We start from the raw sequence: 18581 nt of genomic DNA on the forward strand, positions 1-18581 counted from the left end.
TAAGGCGTGCGTGTGTGTGTGATGACTTCTAGGATTATGTAAGCCTGTGGCTTTGTAACTGCTGCTCCAGCTGTAGCATAATTGTAGCCTGTTGTGAGCCCATCCGCCTCAGACTTGGTCCTTTGATGATACAGTAGCTACAGTCACTAATGTTTTATCCTGCCGTCACTGAACAGGTTGGAGCAGAGGTTTGATGATACAGTAGCTACAGTCACTAATGTTTTGTCCTGCCGTCACTCAACAGGTTGGAGCAGAGGTTTGGTTTGGCATCAATCTGTGGGGAATCCCCACTCACAACAATGTGTTGTGACAGTATTTTCATGACAAGTAGTACAATCCAGACTCTTGTAGCAAAAGCATGAGAATAACTAAAATGAATTGGACAGCCAACTACTGCTGAACGATTCTTGCTCAAGGAAAACATGCACATGTTCATATGATACACTTTTTACCAGCTGCTTCGAAGAAGCACAATGTTTTCTCTCATCTAAGGCGGAGATGATATTGTTAGTTATGAGAGTGACAGCGGTAACTGTACTGTGATTGGATCGAAAGCCGGACTGATTTAAATTTAAAACAGAGAAACTGTAAAGAAATACTTAACTGGGAGTTTGAGTGTTTCCAGGATTTTAGCAAGACACGTTAGACGTTAGACGTTTCGAGATAGGTCTGTAATTATCTAAATCTTGCTTGTCACCTCCCTTGTTATATGTGTGCTTTTCCAAATATGAGGGAAACAGCTTGATGAAATTGAAAGATTAACCCCTTTTGGTGTTAGCATTATGTTATGCTTTAGCTATTGAAAAATAGCAGATCTACAAGCTCGTGCAGTGCAGAGTGCCGCGCTACGAGCTTGTAGGTCGGCTATTTTTGAAAAATCGAAGAACCACTGACAAACTGTCATTTTCAAACAGACATTTTTTTAATCTGATCTCAGGTCAAAATGGGTAATGTGTCTAATTTGTCCTCCCCAGTTGAGATCTTTTGATTTATGTTTAATAGTGCTTCTTGGACAACAGTGGCAGGGAGGGGCTTGCAGGGAGAATTGATCAGTTGAGCTATTTGTAGGAATATGGTTGACAGCCTTGAGTGCAGGTCCTCTGTATGTATGGGTGAAACCGTGAATAGGTGTCCTTCTGCAAATGTGTATTAAAAGATGTACATATTTCCATGGGTTCTGAGATTGAGCGGTTGTTGCAGATAATTTATGTACCGGTAGGTAAGGTAGCAGTGCTGGGGTTCTGAAGAGAATTCACTGCCTTTCAAAAATGTGCCTGCATTTCCCTGGGAAGAGGTAATTACCTGAAAATGATAGTCTGATTTGGTTTTCCTGAGGGATGAAGTGCATATGTTCCTAATGCGACGGAAGCATGTCCAGTGAGCAGGATCACCGAATTGAATTGAATTTAAATTCTCCCTCCCTCCCTCTCCCTCCCTCTGTCTGGCTCTCTCTCTCCAACAGAGCCGGGCGGTCCCTCGTTCACCATCGGTAAGGCGGTGTGGCTGCTGTGGGGTCTGGTGTTCAACAACTCGGTGCCGGTGCAGAACCCCAAAGGGACCACCAGTAAGATCATGGTGTCGGTGTGGGCCTTCTTCGCCGTCATCTTCCTGGCCTCCTACACGGCCAACCTGGCTGCTTTCATGATCCAGGAGGAGTACGTGGACCAGGTGTCTGGTCTGTCAGACAAAAAGGTGAGAACTCACAGGGAACTGGATGTGTTGTGTTGGGTATAATATAGGAACAGGTGTACTGCAGAGTGAGTGTGGGCTGGTTGTGCATGCGTGCGTGCCGTGCCGTGTGTGTACGTCAAATTGCTTCCTCTCCCATCCGCCTGCGCCCTCATATTACCACATAGTGAACAGAACGGAACCCCCAGAACAATTTGTTCTTTGTGATGTGGAAGCACAGGGTTGCACAAATAGACCCCGTTTGATCCGAGCCGATGCCTTTTCCACACTGACGGACACACTTGTTTAATTTTCTGTGTGTGTTGTTGTTGCTCTTTTCACGGTACACAACCCCAAACCCTCCCCCACCCCCCGTCCCTCCCTCCAACAGTTCCAGAAGCCCAACGACTTCTCGCCGCCCTTCCGGTTTGGCACGGTGCCCAACGGGAGCACGGAGCGCAACATTCGCAACAACTACCGGGACATGCACAGCTACATGACCAGCTTCCACCAGAAGAACGTCGACGAGGCCCTGTACTCCCTGAAGAACGGGTGAGTTGCTTAAGGGTCCCATCATATAAACCTCATCGAATATCCCAAATCTCAGCGCACGCACGTGCTCTAAAGCATCTTTAGGGCTCGGATTGAGGTAAAGGACGATGTTTAGAGCTTATAATAATAATAATAATATATACGATTTATAGAGCGCTTTTCTAGGCACCCAAAGTCGCTTTACAGAACAGCAGTAAAAACAATTTTATTCGAAAAACTAGTTAAAAGGTTAAAAACTAGTGTGTGTGTGTGTGTGTGTGTGTGTGTGTGTGTGTGTGTGTGTGTGTGTGTGTGTGTGTGTGTGTGTGTGTGTGTGTGTGTGTGTGTGTGTGTGTGTGTGTGTGTGTGTGTGGGGGGGGGGGGGGGGGGGGGGTGTGTGTGTGTGTGTGTGTGTGTGTGTGGGGGGGGGGGGTGGTGATAGAGTGGAGATTATTTCAAACTGTGGGGAAAAAGAATGGAGAAACAAATGAATGAAAGCATGATCATGCACCAGCCAAGTATTTTGTGCATGAAATGCAGAAAGACTATGGAGAGAGAGAGATAGGGCTGTCACGATTACGAATTTAAGTTGACGATTAATTGTCACACAAATAATTGCGATTAAGGCGACTAATTGTGTTTTTTGCATTGAACGTTGGAACGTTACAATTTGTATTTTTGTTTGCCTTTTAGGCTTCGTGATCACAAATTGCACATTATGACAAATAACTTTATATATACAAAGAAAACACTTTAAATGATTTGTAATATTTTTTTTCTTTACAATTTCTTTTTACAACATCTGCTATTTTTGACAAATGTATGGACATTTTTCAACATGGAAACGATTGACGATTATGCAAAAATAATTGCTATAATCTCAAATAATTGCGATTACGCGATTATGTAATAATTGTGACAGGACTAGACACACACACACACACACACGGGCGGGGAGAGAGAGAGAGAGAGTGATGTGGGTGGGCATTCACTGAAGCTGGCTGCTCAGCATGCTCAGAATAGCAGCACAGCTTGTGGTTGCAGTGGGAGCTATATGGCACAGTAAAATCCTCCGGGTTCATTTGACTAGAGTCTAAACTAATTGACCCAAATTGACCTGCAAAAGACTTGTGGGTCAATTCAGGTCCCTTCATCATTAACACTGTATTATTGACACTGAGGGCTGTTTTATATTCTCTCTCTCTCTCTCTCTCTCTCTCTCTCTCTCTCTCTCTCTCTCTCTCTCTCTCTGGCTGTCAAAGCTAATAGCTCCTCACATCTCTCACTCACTCTATCTCTCCTTGTGGTGGGAGGAGGAGGAGGAGTACTACAATGTTTTCCTTAAGTAAACGTATCAATGCTTCAACGTGGAAAGTAAAGGTCTGGTATTCAAAATATATTGACTTTGTAGTTTGCAGGATTAGTCCGTTTTGAACAAAATGCCACAAATCATGGACACCGCATGCTATTTCCGTGAAAATATGCACACACATTCCCACTAGACTGAGGAAGAAATGTCACTTAAAATAATTCAAACTAGATAAAGTGCCCCTCGGGGCACAGGCCAATGTGAAAAGGGTGCCATTTCTTCTTACACCTTGGATGGCAATTCGATGATTTGAGGCATTTTATTCCAAAAATGTTTTGCAAAAATCCACATGTTGGTGGCGCTATAACAGGCCAATGTGAAAAGGGTTGGATATATTCCTCAGCCTAGTAGAAAAGTATGCATGCTGCAATCTGGAGGAGTAATATTTGCAAAAGTCGGCCTCCTGGTGGCGCTATAACAGGTTCATCGTTGGCATCGACCGGGTTAATGGTGCCGGAGATTAGCTGTTAACAGACGGACGGACACACACACAATCCTGCAAACTTTGAAAGCCAGTGTTAGCCAATTAGGATGGAATATGAAATATCGGACAGATCTGTCTTGAAATCGGCCTCATGGTGGCTCTATAACAGGCCAATTCATGTTCTTACCTACTAGTGAGACGCCCGGAAGGCGAGAAGCGACCTTACAGATTGTATCCATATACACCACGCAATTCGGTATACACTACCTCTATAGTCATGTGTTCAACACAGATCTGTTTGATTTTTCATATATTACTCCTAAAAATGTTGTCCAAACATCACAAACACTATTATCCTGGTGGAGACTTGTGCCCCGAGGGGCACCTTTTCTAGTTTGCAATACTAATCAAAATCTACAAAGTAACTAGTAACTAAAGTTTTCAAATTATTGTAGTGGAGTAATATTTGCCTCTGAGATGTAGTGGAGTACAATTAGAAGTATAAAACTGCCTCCCCCTGGCCAAAACTGCCTCCCCCTGGCCAGCCGGGGCGCCTGATGGAGGGGAAAGCAACTGGTTGGAATAACGTGTTCCTTCCACGCGCTACGTCCAACCAGGGAAACTCCCCCTGTCAGGTGTAAAGGAGCAACTTGGACACTCAGGCATGAAGGGAGCATGAGTTAAGTCTGTTGCTCTCCCCAGGTTGGCGGAGGGTGTGTAGAGCCCAGGATCACAGTAGATGATTGGCACAGGGGTGAAAAATGGGTTACAAAATCGTGGGATAAAAAATATATAAAAAAAAAGAAGTATAGAAGTTTGGAAATACTCCGGTAAAGTAAAAGTAGGCCTACCTCAGAATTGTACTTAAGTACAGTAGCCTACTGGAGTAAATGTTCCTAGTTACTTTCCACCACTTCTTGTGGGTCAATTCGGGTCCATTTATTATTAACACAGAGGACTGTGTTATACTCTCTCTCTCTCTCTCTCTCTCTCTCTCTCTCTCGTTATCAAAGTTAATAGCTCCTCACATCTCTCACTCTATCTCTAATTCCCTCCCTCACTCCTTCTGTATCCATCTCTCTCTCTGTCAACAGCTCCTCCCTCTTCCATTCTTGTCAGATCTACAAGCTCACAACAACAAATCGCATTGTGAGCTTGCAGCTAGGTGTATACATCAGGCTTAACACTTCTGAGGGATATATTTTGTGAATTCAGAGAGGTGGCTTAGCTCTGGCAGCCAGCTTGTCTCGGCTGGTGGCTGATTGAGCTGCAGCCCTGACCAGTGATACGCTAGCGGCGCTGTGGGGGTGCTGTTTGATTAGAGCGTGTCACCCAGCTGCATACTGTCATGTCCATTTATCCGTCAGCTATCACCAGCTGGGCATGACATCAATAAATACTGCAGAAGGTGATTGATGGGGCGGCAGTGGCTCAGGCGTGGAGTGGTCGGTATAGACCGAGGCCAGATTATACCAAAGATTGTTGAGGTTATGTCCAGCTTTGAGGGTCTGTGTCAACACAAACATTGAAGGACAAAAAAAATGCTATTTTAGTATATGAACATCTTGGAAATATTGTGTGGCTTGTGACGATCGGGTCCAATATTTAGTTCAGTGACCATGGGGCTAAAGAATGGTTCAGAAGCCGTGTTCACGTTGATTCTCCCATTGAAATGAATAGACTCCAACCTGCTTCCTGTCTCCTAAAAATGTTTGTGTCCAGTGCCCACGTCACGCTGGGCACTCTCTCACTTCCCAGAGTTAGTGTCGAAGTGTCCTTGAGCAATACTCATTCACCGCTAATTGCTCCCGACATGCAGGTTGGTGCATTGCATGGTTTCCTCCGCCATCGCCCATCGGTGTATGAATGTGTGTAAGTATAAATCCTCCTTATAGACCGCACCCTAAGGATGACAATTGTCAACGAATAGTGTTTCTGGCCCGGACAGCTAGGGTAGCGGTCCAGGCATGCACCTATAGGCTGCTGCAACCTGCCAGCATGTTGCAGGTTTCGAATCTCGACGACCTTTGCTGCATGTCAGTGAGGGGCGTCCTCACCTTCGTCATCAATGTTTGTGTTACACAATGTTTGTGTTTACACTAAAACTCAAAATTGTCCATTCACTTTTTTTGTGTTAGGAGAAAATGTGGGTTACATACACCAAAAGCTGCACATAGGAGGGGCTCAAAAATTGCCCCTCCAAAATAAAACTGTCTCTGTTTCTGATTCTCCCCTCTCTCCACTGAGAAAAATACATCATGTAAATCTTACCCAAAAAAAAAAATCTTCCCTCCCAGCAAACTGGATGCATTCATCTACGACGCGGCCGTTCTGAACTACATGGCGGGCAGAGACGAGGGCTGTAAGCTGGTGACCATCGGCAGTGGCAAGGTGTTCGCCACCACTGGCTACGGCATCGCCATCCAGAAGGACTCCGGCTGGAAGAGAGCCGTAGACCTGGCCATCCTCCAGCTGTTTGGAGACGGTAAGGACCTGAAGCCTTCCAGTTTCTTTTAAATGTGAAACCTCACTATTTAATATAGCAGTGGTTTTCAACCCTTTTCATATCAAGGTGACAGAAAAGATGATTCTGATTCTGAAGGTCCATTATTTATTGGGACGTAGAATATTTTGTGAATAGCGTTTTGTCCATAAAAAAACCCCATTTGGTTTCATATTATACTCTCAAGAGTTAAAGATCTATATTAAAGTGTCCATTTGGTTACCAACTCTCCATCATTTAACTGGGGACCACCTGGAACCTCCTCAAGGACCACTGGTTGAGAACCACTGCAGTGCTATATAGTCATAAAACCTGGAAGTGGGTTTGCGATCCGTTCCTTTGCCACATTTCTGTGTTCATTTACTAGAGTTTTCAATTTTCTGCAGATTGTGTGATTTAGTCTAGTTTCATGCTCATGAATTACGCATTGTGTTGATTTGTGGAGATTATCTTATGAACCGAATATCATAAGCCTTTGTTGCTACAGTTTATTTTTTACATTTACCCAAAACCCACTGGAACCATTTTATTGTAGATGTACCATAACCCATAATGGTTTTAACATCTGGGTTAGCCTGCAAAAGGACATTCCTATTAGCACTCTATTACAGCTGTTTACACTTTGTATTGAGAATTGCCTTGAACTATTTACAGGTATACAGTACTATGGAAGGAAAACAGTTACATTTTTCTTCTCTTGCGTCCTCTCTATTCTAAATAGCTTAATAATCCCCTCGTTGCAGTCCAATAAATTCCCCATGCTATCCACAAATCGTTTGGTATGCACGCTGCTTCTTTCATATTTGAAACAATTAAAGCCACATGCAAATTCAGGGTGAACACCAGGAAAAATAAATAGCACATTCATCCCTCCACAGATCAGACTAGACCACAGAAGAAGGAATTAAAAAGTGCCAACACTTCACATGTGATGACATGTGCAGTGTTGGCACTTTTTAATGGTGTCTTGGTTCAGGAAAATCATGAACTCACTTTAAAATGAGTCTGGACAAAGTGGACATGATCATTTGGATTAACAAATCCAAATAGGTATAGACATGCCTGATCACATACTGTACCTCGCAATACTGTGTTCAGCACCTAAATTTACAGCATGCACGCACGCACAGGGACGTGCTGCATTTTCTCATACAGATCGGTTACTTTTGCTGCTTGTGAGGAGGCACACACGAGTGCTCGTTAATACGTGGCGGAGCCGTGGAAAAAATTGTTAATATGAGGGTCACTTCATGGCACACTTGGCACTTTTTGGCACATTTTGTTTCCCCCCTCGCCGTGTTGCCATACTCGCAGTGAATATCACTTATATGTATAGCTACGGCACTGACACACAGACACACAATGGCCCATGGTATCGTCTTTGGCCGTACAGTATATGTACTTGACATGTGCTACGGTGTCATGTCCCAGTTAGTTTCTGTGATGGATGGAAGGGGTCAGTACAAACAGAACGCTCATCAGCGATCACATCCAGGAGGAGGATCGGTCAACGCATCTAGTCCGACACTGAAAGCTTTGTCAGGGAAACGGCGGAATATATGGTGTCAGCTGTGTGTGTGTGTGTGTGTGTGTGTGTGTGTGTGTGTGTGTGTGTGTGTGTGTGTGTGTGTGTGTGTGTGTGTGTGTGTGTGTGTGTGTGTGCGACTCACATGGGCAGCCTGTCTGCATGCATTAGTTGCAATTCTATCTGACATTTCAGAGGTATAACAAAAGGACACGTCTCCCACTAACGATGGACATCGGTGGTGTGTACCCTCGATCCTGGTCTCCTGCCAGACGTACACACACACACACACGCCTGATCGGTCATTGTATGAGACGTCTCATCTCGTATCACAGACCATATCTCTCAGCTGTCAGCGTGCATACGTTGGCCCACATGAAGGTCAAACTCATCCGGTGTGTACTCACGTGTCTCCCTCTGTTAGTACACAAGAGGTGTGGATGATGCGGTTGTAGAGTTGTAGACACAACTGGATTAACTGTGCGAGTGTGCGATACTTCCACTGGTGGGAAAAGTAGGCTAACTAAAAGTACATTTACTCAAGGTACTCTACTTAAAGGACAACCAAGGTTCATGTTTTAGGTTGTTATTAGAGAAAGTAAAAGATGAGTGTTCATTTTTTAAAATTTGCTTCTTTCTTTAATTTTAGGGATTTTAGCTCTTTTTGACAGGGGGGCGGGGGCATTCAAGCATGGGGCTAAATATGTATTTTTTTACAAAATATTATGGCGATTTTTTATTATTTACCATAGTCCTACAAGACCCCAGGAAATTACATATGGCCACAGAAGATCACAGGATCTACTGAATGTGAATGTAGCCTCCTGGGGGGAAGCCACACTGTGTGGCATAGGCTCAATATGCAGTTTGACACATTCAGTAGATCTAATAATAACCTAAAACATGAACCTTGGTTGAAAGAAACTAAAGTTGTCGTTTAAGTACACATTTTAGGTATTTCTATACTTTGTACTTCTACTCTACTACATCTCAGAGGCAAACCTTGCACTTTTTACTCCAGTAGGATTTTTATACATGGTATTCCTGGACACACCCCCTATTTCCGCTCTGGGGTCTTTTCTCGGAATGTGACTGTTCGAGTGTTCCGGTTGCCGCTAGTGATTCTCGCTCTATGGATTGTCGTATTGATCAGACGTATTTGCTTTACTTGTGAATAACTGAGTAATAATACAACAAACCGTTTGAGCACAGGTAGAGAGCATATTATGTGTTTGGGGATGTTGTTGAAAGTAATGATATTTCATCAGCTTGATACCCAAGCCATACAGCGTTTTATATCTTTGAGGTTTGAGGCTAAGCTCGGCTAACAACACAACTACTACACAGATGCACATAATTATCTAACTGCTATTCATTTACTAAGGAGAGAACATGCCTGATCACTTAATTGACTGTAAAATGTGAAAGCTGAATTAATAATAATCTAAAATATAGACGTCAGACTACAGTCTGACCCATAGCAGGTTACTACACCTCAAACTAAGCTGGAAATGAGTGCATTTTACCTCCAATGTCTGAACCCTCCAGTTTCTCTATGGATTGATTTTGTGCTAATATACAAATGCAACAGCTTTATGTATTTGAAGCCTGATTTGAAGGCAAGTGTTGAACCCCATCAGTAGCATGGAACAGAGTTGAATGACTCCTAGCAAACCTTTCACCTGTCAGATGTCAGCTCCACTTCTCCAGTACCACTAATTCCGTCATGATGAGCACACACACCGTTGGCTTTTGTTAAATACATTTTTATGCATGATAAACATAACCCATGCACGCGATATCTGTTCATAATATATCCACTATATCATGTATACGTTTCATCTTAATGAAGGCAATAAATAGCATATTACATTCATATTACATTCATCCAAAGCATCAATAACACAATATACATACAATACAATGTCCTATAATTATATTACCGGTGACGAGACCCTCAAAGCTTTTGGTCCTATAGCTGCAGGCTAACTAGCCATAGATAGCTGCAGGCTAACTAGCCATAGATAGCTGCAGGCTAACTAGCCATAGATAGCTGCAGGCTAACTAGCCATAGATAGCTGCAGGCTAACTAGCCATAGATAGCTGCAGGCTAACTAGCCATAGATAGCTGCAGTTACCTGGCTTATTATTGCTAGTTGTCCCTCCTTCTGCTTATCTTCTCTCTCGGGGGTTCGCTCATATCTCCATCTCACTTTAGAACATGTTAAGGATGCAGGCTTAAATGTATGCCATCCTTAATTGTTAATATTATAGTTAATACTTAATAGTAGTACTTACTTCATAGTTAATACTTACATACATACCCGAGGCGGGGTTGGCGAAATGGCCTTTCTGTGTGGAGTTTGCATGTTCTCCCCGTGTCCCCTAGGGTAGGTACCCTCAACAACAAAAAAACATGCAGTAACCCTGGTCTCTAAACTACCTCCCCCTGGTCTGCCGCGGCGCCTGATGGAGGAGAATCGAACTGGTCAGAATAACATGTTCCTTCCACGCGCTACGTCCGGCCGGGGAAACTCTCCCCTGTCAGGTAAAAAGAAGCAGCTTAGACTCCTCATGCATAGAAGGTAGCATGAGGTCAGTCCACTAGATCCACATACAGCCAAATTACAAAAAAATGGACACGGTTAATATAGCATCTTAATCAAGATAGGTACAGCTACACAGAGCTCATACAGCCAAGAGATGTTCTCACAATCACATCCTGTCCAAACCAGGAAGCATAATGCATGGGAAATGTAGTTTAAGAGTAGCTTTTAGTTCATAACTGAAGTCAGTGAAGATGAATATAAGTGTTTGAGACGTAATTAATGTTACGTGGGAGACGGGCGTATAGAGACACAAGGTCGAATAATAATAAGAATGTTATTCCCAAGGCCAAGGGGCAGATAATGTAGGGCGCCACGGAATGTGGCTAACTAAAAATACAGGAGAAAAAACAATGCAATCCACAATGCAGTAGACCTAGTGTTGAGTACCTAGATGATTCAAGGTAGTTCTGTTGTACTGCTAGATAACACAACAGAACTACCTCGAATTCAGACGAACATAAGGACAAACACGGCAGATTTAGGGTGAGTTTACAGGAGGTCAGTGTAAGGAGGTGGCAGTATAAAGAAAGATATAGAGAACAAGTGAGTGATGGGAAAGAGAAGAAAAAGAGAGAATGGTAGGAGCATAACAGGGAAAAGGAGAACCGAGGAGAATTGGGTCTCCCACTTATGCCTCTCCAATTCTCACATGTCTCCCCCCTTCTCAGCTCCCTCCACACAGTATAAAACTCTGATACTGGCCCCCCATATCTTCAAAGCCTGATGGCAAGTTGTAGCCAACACAGGGACGCTGGCAGAGCATTCACTAAAAAATCCGGGACAACGCTCCACACGTCCCAGACTCTTCTCCCTTCTGGCTCCAAAACTATGGAACTTCCCAGAACTGGGATCAGAACTGCAGACTCACTCTTCCACCGTAGTCTAAACTCTAAACCCAGACTCCATCTTGGCCCATAGCACTTGCCATAGCACTTGCACTAGCCTCGACGACCTTACAGGTGTATCCAAAGGCTAAACTTTGAGTTCAGACAGACAGACAGACAGGCAGGCAGGCACAGGTTTTGGTTCCCAAACTATCCAAAAAAGAGATTAGCCGTTTGCCCGGGATCCAAGTCGTGACCCATAAAAATTGCTCCCGACTCCCGACACACTGTTTGGGTTTGCTTTAAAGTAGCCAATTATTTGTTGCCCCTTGTTCCTCCACAATTTAGTCATGCCAATTAATTCCTCCCCACACATTTCTGTGTTGCCGCTGCAGTTGTACACTTGGCCTTCACAAAGTAATAGATGTCTTGCCTCTCGTTGCAGGTGAGATGGAGGAGCTGGAGGCTATGTGGCTGACTGGGATCTGTCACAATGAGAAGAACGAGGTGATGTCCAGCCAACTGGACGTGGACAACATGGCGGGGGTCTTTTACATGCTGGGGGCCGCCATGGCTTTGTCACTAATCACCTTCATCTCCGAACACTTGTTCTACTGGCAGCTCCGCTTCTGCTTCATGGGGGTGTGCACGGGCAAGCCGAGTTTGACCTTCTCCATCAGCAGGGTATGATTGCGTTGTTTATGCTGACATTAGTTCTGACAAAAGGCTTTTGAGACCACCAGCCGTGATTGACATGTCACAGGGGTAGAATGACTCACCTGTGACATTTTGGGAGGTGCTGTGCCTTTATTGATAGATGCAGTAGTCTGACAGGAAATGGAGTGAGAGAGATCTGGAGTCAAACCCGTCAGGTGGCATTTGCGGTCCAGACGTCCAATGCCAGCCGGCCGGGCCACATGCAGCATGAGTGCATATCCTCCATCACATGCCATCTCCCTCTATTTGTAGCTACCAATTTAAGTCTTTTGAGTGGATTTTGCCCATCATAAAGAAACATTTCTCATTCATTTGCTTTTACATTTGCTTTTACACCATCCAATCATCCGCGTCCCGGGGCTGAATGTCATGATGCACTAACTCTAAGCTAATGGTTCATGAAACACGCCATACGAGCAGCTTGTGCCTTTATAAGCCAGGTGCTCACACATAAACAAAACAAAGACCTTTCATTCATGCGAACATGGGAAATCCTTGCCCGTGTCAGCATGCCTCCACCACTCTTCTCACAAAGACGCTGCCTTGCCAATGAATTACCCACGCAAAGAACACTTTGAAATAACTACTTCCTATTTTCTCAAAATCAAAGCCTGTGCACTATAAAGGTCTGGCACAGATGTTAATAGGGTTGTCCAATAGAGGGTATGCGTCCCGCGCGGGACGCTGTGGGTGCTGGCGGCGTGTTTCCTCCTCTGCGTCATCAGTGCCCATTGGCGAAAGGGACTTTCTGTGTGGAGTTTGCATGTTCTCCCTGTGTCCCCTAGGGTAGGTACCCTCACAAAAAACATGCAGTAATCCTGGTCTCTAAACTGCCTCCCCCTGGCCAGCCGGAGCGCCTGATGGAGGGGAAAGGAACTGGTTGGAATAACGTTCCTTCCACGCGCTACGTCCAACCAAGGAAACTCCCCCCTGTCAGGTGTAAAGGAGCAACTTGGACACTCGTGCATGAAGGAAGCATGAGTTCAAGTCCGTTGCTCTCCCCATGTCCCCCCATATATGGGGACTAGGTTGGCGGAGGGTGTGTAGAGCCCAGGATTAGATAATTGACACAGGGGTGAAAACGGGTTACAAAATCGTGGGATAAAAAATAATAAAAATAATAAAAGAGGGTATGCGCATGCATAACGTGAGTGGCAAAGTGAGTTTAACATCGTTTTTCGTCGTTTAATGCAATCAGACTTTTCTGTTTGGATGCATACATATATACGCACATGAGGCAGATTGTATTCAGTCAGTTACATCACGGTATCCATTTAGCTTCACTATTCAAGAGTGTCTGCTATTATTTCCCATGGCAGGTGATTTCCAATACTCCATTACACTTTTCCATGCCTGGTTTAACACTCAAGTTGAGGTGGGAGTTAGGAGAAATTATTTGGAGACAGTATGGCTCTCAAGTAACCTGCACACACATACAGTATACTGTATAGCGAAGAATATAGTACATATAATATTGTACAGTATATAGGGAAGAAGTGAGACTTGAAGAGTCTAATAAAAATAGACAGTGGGAGAACGAGATCAGTTATAGAGAGGAGTGATAAGGAAGAATAGCCACGATCAGGAAGCGGGAGCACAGAAAAGAATGGATTGGCTGGCGTGCCGCTAACCTCTGTTCTATTTCCATTCCCTGCAGCCGTAGTCGCTACTCGCTACGGACGTGGAGAGATTAAAAAAAAGAGACAATCCCACCGGGGGCCGTCTGCCGCTCAGCAGAATGTCCAGTGACGGAGATAAGAGAGACGGGACAAAAATGACAAAGAATGGACGCATAAAAGAGACAGTTATAGTTTCAGATTCATGAATGCAGCTCGGAGACAGGGACAGTCACTATAGGAGACGGACACGGAAACATTGTGTGACAAGTTGACGCCTTTGAGGAATGTTGGCCTGCGCGCTGGATGACGGGTTATGGTGCCCCTGACCTTTTGGCATTTGGCTATCGTATTCGGCCACGCAACCCGTCAGCTGCCATTTCAACACGTACAGTATGTTTGACTTCTCCGTCAAGCCGTCATCTCTTCAAAGTCCATGCTTTCATAAGCCATCAAGCACAGATTCGGCCCATGACAATTTGCGTGTGCGCAAGTCTATTTCATAAGAGCGTCCTGATTTTTGTATCGCACTTGAATACTCACGGCTTGCTGGCCACTCTGAATCTTGTATTTCAGTTATTTTAATTTATTTCTGCTCTTGTGTAAACTGAACATGCAGAGGAAGGTCCGGTAGTTTTTTTTAACTCAACTCCTATTACTGTTTAATAGTGTATTGTGTGTAATCAAGAGCCTGGTCAGTCAGACAGACAGAACAGTGCATTAATCGCTCTCTGTCGGTTAGTTGGTTAATCTGTCTGTCTGTGTGCCCTGTCTCATTTTCCTCTATCCTTGTAGGAGCCAAAATGGGAATTTAGCTTGTTGATTTTATTTTATTTTGGTTTTTCCCCACGCTTGATGTCCCACTTCCTACCTTCTCCTGCTGTGTGTCACCTTCTTTAGTTATGTCAGCTGTGTGTCTGGGGTTGCCATTCAGTGCGAGAATGTTTTCTGTTTTCTATGTCATAGCGCTACTTTTAACTTGGTTTGATGGGAAGAGGTAGTCGCTACAACAATCCTGCTGAATCCCATGTGGTCTTTAACTTTGTGTTAGCACCTCCCAAACCTCTCCCCTATCACACATAACTTATCTTACTCTGTTTGATTGTTCTCCTCTCACTGGTTGCTTCCTCTTATGCCTTCTCTCTCTCTCTCTCTCTCTCTCTCTCTCTCTCTCCCTGCTCCTGTCCTGTTCCCTCCCTCCAGGGCATCTGGAGCTGCATCCATGGGGTGCAGATCGAAGAGAACAAGTCCAACACGGACTCCCCCTCCGCCACGATGAACATCAACATGATGAACAACACTCACTCCAACATCCTGCGGCTGCTCCGCACCGCCAAGGACATGACGGCCATCCCGGGCGTGAACGGCTCGCCACACGCCGCCCTGGACTACGGCCACGGTGGCCGCGAGTCGACCATCTACGACATGCAGGAGCAGCGGCGCAGCCTGGCGGGCCATCCAACGGACTGCAAGGACAATATGTTCAGTGACTACATCGGCGAGGTGGAGAGGACTTTTGGCAACTTGCCCCTGAAGGACAGCAACCTGTACCAGGACCATTACCTGCACCACCACCCTGCTCTGGGTATGTCCGGACCCCCGCCTAATAGGCCGCGTAGCTTAGGCAGCGCTAGCTCGCTGGAGGGTGGGATGTTCGATTGCGACGGCTTAGGGGTAGGCGTGGCGCCCATCTTCACCACCCAGCCCCGTGCCTCCATGACCCACCGGAACACCAATAAGTTTGACCTGATCGCCGGACACGCTCCTGCGGGCTCCGGCCAGGGCACGTTCAAGGCAAACAACGTCTATGGCAGGTTCTCTTTCAAAGGAGGCACGTCCAGCATGGGGCTCGTCCGGGGTCAGGACAGGTACTGCGGCGAGGGTGGGGGAGGCTCGGGGGGCGGCGACGACGACGCGTCGGATATCTCCACGCACACCGTCACCTACGGCAACCTGGAGGGCGCCAAGAGGCGCAAGCAGTACAGGGACAGTCTGAAAAAGCGCCCGGCCTCGGCCAAGTGCAGACGGGAGCAGGACGAGATAGCGCTGGACGGCCTCAGACGGAGAGCCCACCACCAAACCGTCCACCACCACTTCCCTCACGGCCCCATGGCGCACCGCTCGGCCTCGCCGCCCCTGGAGCGGAAGCGAGGAGGAGGAGCGGGTAATTCTTCGCCTTACTCGTTCCGCAACGAGAAAGATAACCTGAGGGATTTCTACGCGGACCCGTTCCGCTCCAAGGAGGGCAAGGCCATGTGGGAGCAGGAGGGTGGTGGAGGAGGTGGTGTTGGCAGCCTGGTTCCCGTGGAGGACTTCTTGAAAGGTAAAAGCAAGAAGTCCGAGTGTAAGAGCGGGCTTGGCTCGGGGCAGCAGGCTCACACCTGCTGGGAGAAGGGTGGTCCTGGGATAGGAGGGGGGGGCATAGCCGGGGGCGACTGGGAGTGTCACAACTGCCTTGCTCACCACGGTGGAGGTGTAGGGGGAGGGGGCACCACTCGCCCCAGCTCGGCTGGCAGTAAGAGGTGCGAGTCCTGTAAGAAACAACCAAGCAATCTCTACAACATCAGCGAAGACAATAACATTATGTTTAGCGGTGGGAAGAGTGGCGTAGGGATTAGCCAGTCCCAAGCTCAGACACAGCGCAGGAAGTTAGGGCCAGGGGGGAGGGTCTTGCGAAGGCAGCACTCCTATGACACATTTGTAGACCTGCAGAGGGAAGGGGCTAGTCGCATGGCAGGAGCAGGCGGGGGTGTCGGGGGGCAGCTCCCCCAACCCCGAAGCGTAAGCTTGAAAGACAAAGATCGTTTCATGGAGGGCCCCAGCCCCTATGCCCACGTGTTTGAGAGGTATGCAGGCGGTGGTGATATTGGGGATAGGGCGAAAGGAGGCTCCTCCTTCAGTTCATTCCGTGGAAGCGATGGGGGGTTGCACCGGCGATCGGTTGGGGAGAGAGACCTGAGGGACAGAGATAGAGCTATGGTGGGAGGTGGGGGCGGTGGTGGTGGAGGTGGTGGTGGCAGCAGGGCGGCCGGGACTTACTCCTTGTCTAAATCTCTCTACCCAGATAAGGTGAACCAGAACCCCTTCATCCCAACCTTCGGTGATGACCAGTGTCTTTTACACGGTGCCAAACCGTACTACTTCAAAAAGCCACAGACGCAGCAACATCAGCAGCAGCTACTCAACAACAGCCGAGGAGGAGGAGACTTCCGTGGCTCCATGGGAGCAGCGTCCTATTTGCCAGCATCGGCCACCGCAGGGGTGATGTCCAATGTGGCCCCCAGGTTCCCCAACGACCTGTGTCTGGGCGGGGTGGGAGGACCCATGGGGAACCACATGGGGACCAACAAGTTACTCCCAGGTGGTAGGGACACATTAGGACAAAGACCTTTCAACGGCGCCAGCAATGGACACGTTTATGAAAAGCTCTCCAGCATTGAGTCGGACGTCTGAGAGAAAAGATTCTGAGCGAGCAAGAGAGAGAGAGAGAGAGAGAGAGAGAGAGAGAGAGAGAGAGAAAGAGAGAGATATACGGGTGGTGGAAATGAGAGACACATTCATGGAAAGCCTGTCCAGAATCAGTCTGGCTTTTGAGCGACATGAGATCATCTCAGATGGTTGGATGTGGAGGAAGGAACAGAGGAAGTGATGAGGAAAGAAATGAAGATGGCTTTCCTGTTAGAAAGACCACTTATTCTTTATTCCGTATGTTGGCCTCATACCACTACAATGAAGAGAAGTTGGACAATGAGCCAAGGCCACTGCCCACTGCAGACTTAAGACCAAGGCCACTGCCCACTGCAGACTAAGACCAAGGCCACTGCCCACTGCAGACTACGCTGTTGGTGAAGTATTTTCCTTCTTCTTTTTTGGGTTTCTGCTGCTGCTCTCTTCAACTCAGAGGAAGATGGGATGGGAGGGAGGGAGGAATGGAGATGAAAGAAGAAGATAAAATATTTCCATCTCTGCTGCTCTCCTTCACACCCTTATTGTCATTCCCTCCCTTCTGGCGCTCTGTACACCAAAAGAAACGTTTTGTTTTTGCTTAGCAATGGAAATACAATCATGAATGAGAAATCAAACACTTTTGTTGAAGTAACAGGGTAAATTAAATAACAATTTTATTGATAATATTAATAATGCTATTGATTATGATTCCATTCTTTATGATGATGAGTTTGGGCTTGTTTTTATTTTTATTTTATTTCTTCAAATAGTTCATGTTGTTATATATTTGTACCAATGTTGATTCTTTGCTAGTTTAACCAATATTACAGGAGACAGATATAGAATATTTGACAGTCCAAGATTAAAACTAGTGTAGATCTTTTTGGGCGTCCTGTAATGTGGACTTTCTTCTTTATTATTATCAATTCTTTCTCCATGTTTGAATTGTTTCTTTTCTTTCGTTGGAGTGCTGTGAAGTGTATGTGAAAGGCATGACCTGCTGAGTACAATTGTGTACTTATTGCAAATGGAGGTTTTTCTTTTTTTTATAACCACGGCTGCGGAAACCGCAGCCTCATACTGATTTGCCATTTTCCTCCTATTGTATGATTTATTTCTTTATTGCCTGGCAGATCTCATATTTAGAGCTGGATGTGCCTTATCGGATTCACGATGATCTTCACACAAGAGCGTTTCTATTTATGGACAGGCCCATCTGTAAGCAATTGAGTGAATTATGCCACTAATTCCTTAGTCGCGCATTATATCCAAGAAACGTGAATATCCATCTGGAAAAGGTCTTGGCATACAGAGTGAATGTCACAGTTAATGTGTTTGTACACTGGTG

At 45.9% G+C, this 18581-nt stretch overlaps 1 protein-coding gene across 1 annotated transcript in view; it reads left to right on the plus strand.

The window, feature by feature from the left end:
* grin2bb (glutamate receptor, ionotropic, N-methyl D-aspartate 2B-b) overlaps nt 1-17239 on the plus strand; it is a gene marked incomplete at its 3' end in the record, with an annotated part of 123228 nt that extends 105989 nt beyond the window's left edge. Inside the window, exons 11-15 of the mRNA XM_080757229.1 lie at nt 1463-1692; nt 2060-2220; nt 6290-6477; nt 11899-12137; nt 14990-17239. Of these exons, the coding sequence (XP_080613355.1) occupies nt 1463-1692; nt 2060-2220; nt 6290-6477; nt 11899-12137; nt 14990-17239 (3068 nt within the window). The remainder of the gene's footprint in view (nt 1-1462; nt 1693-2059; nt 2221-6289; nt 6478-11898; nt 12138-14989) is intronic.
* Nucleotides 17240-18581: the final 1342 nt, after the last annotated feature.

Source organism: Protomyctophum bolini (genome assembly GCF_963924005.1).
Source record: "Protomyctophum bolini genome assembly, chromosome: 3".
Taxonomy (NCBI): Eukaryota; Metazoa; Chordata; class Actinopteri; order Myctophiformes; family Myctophidae; genus Protomyctophum; species Protomyctophum bolini.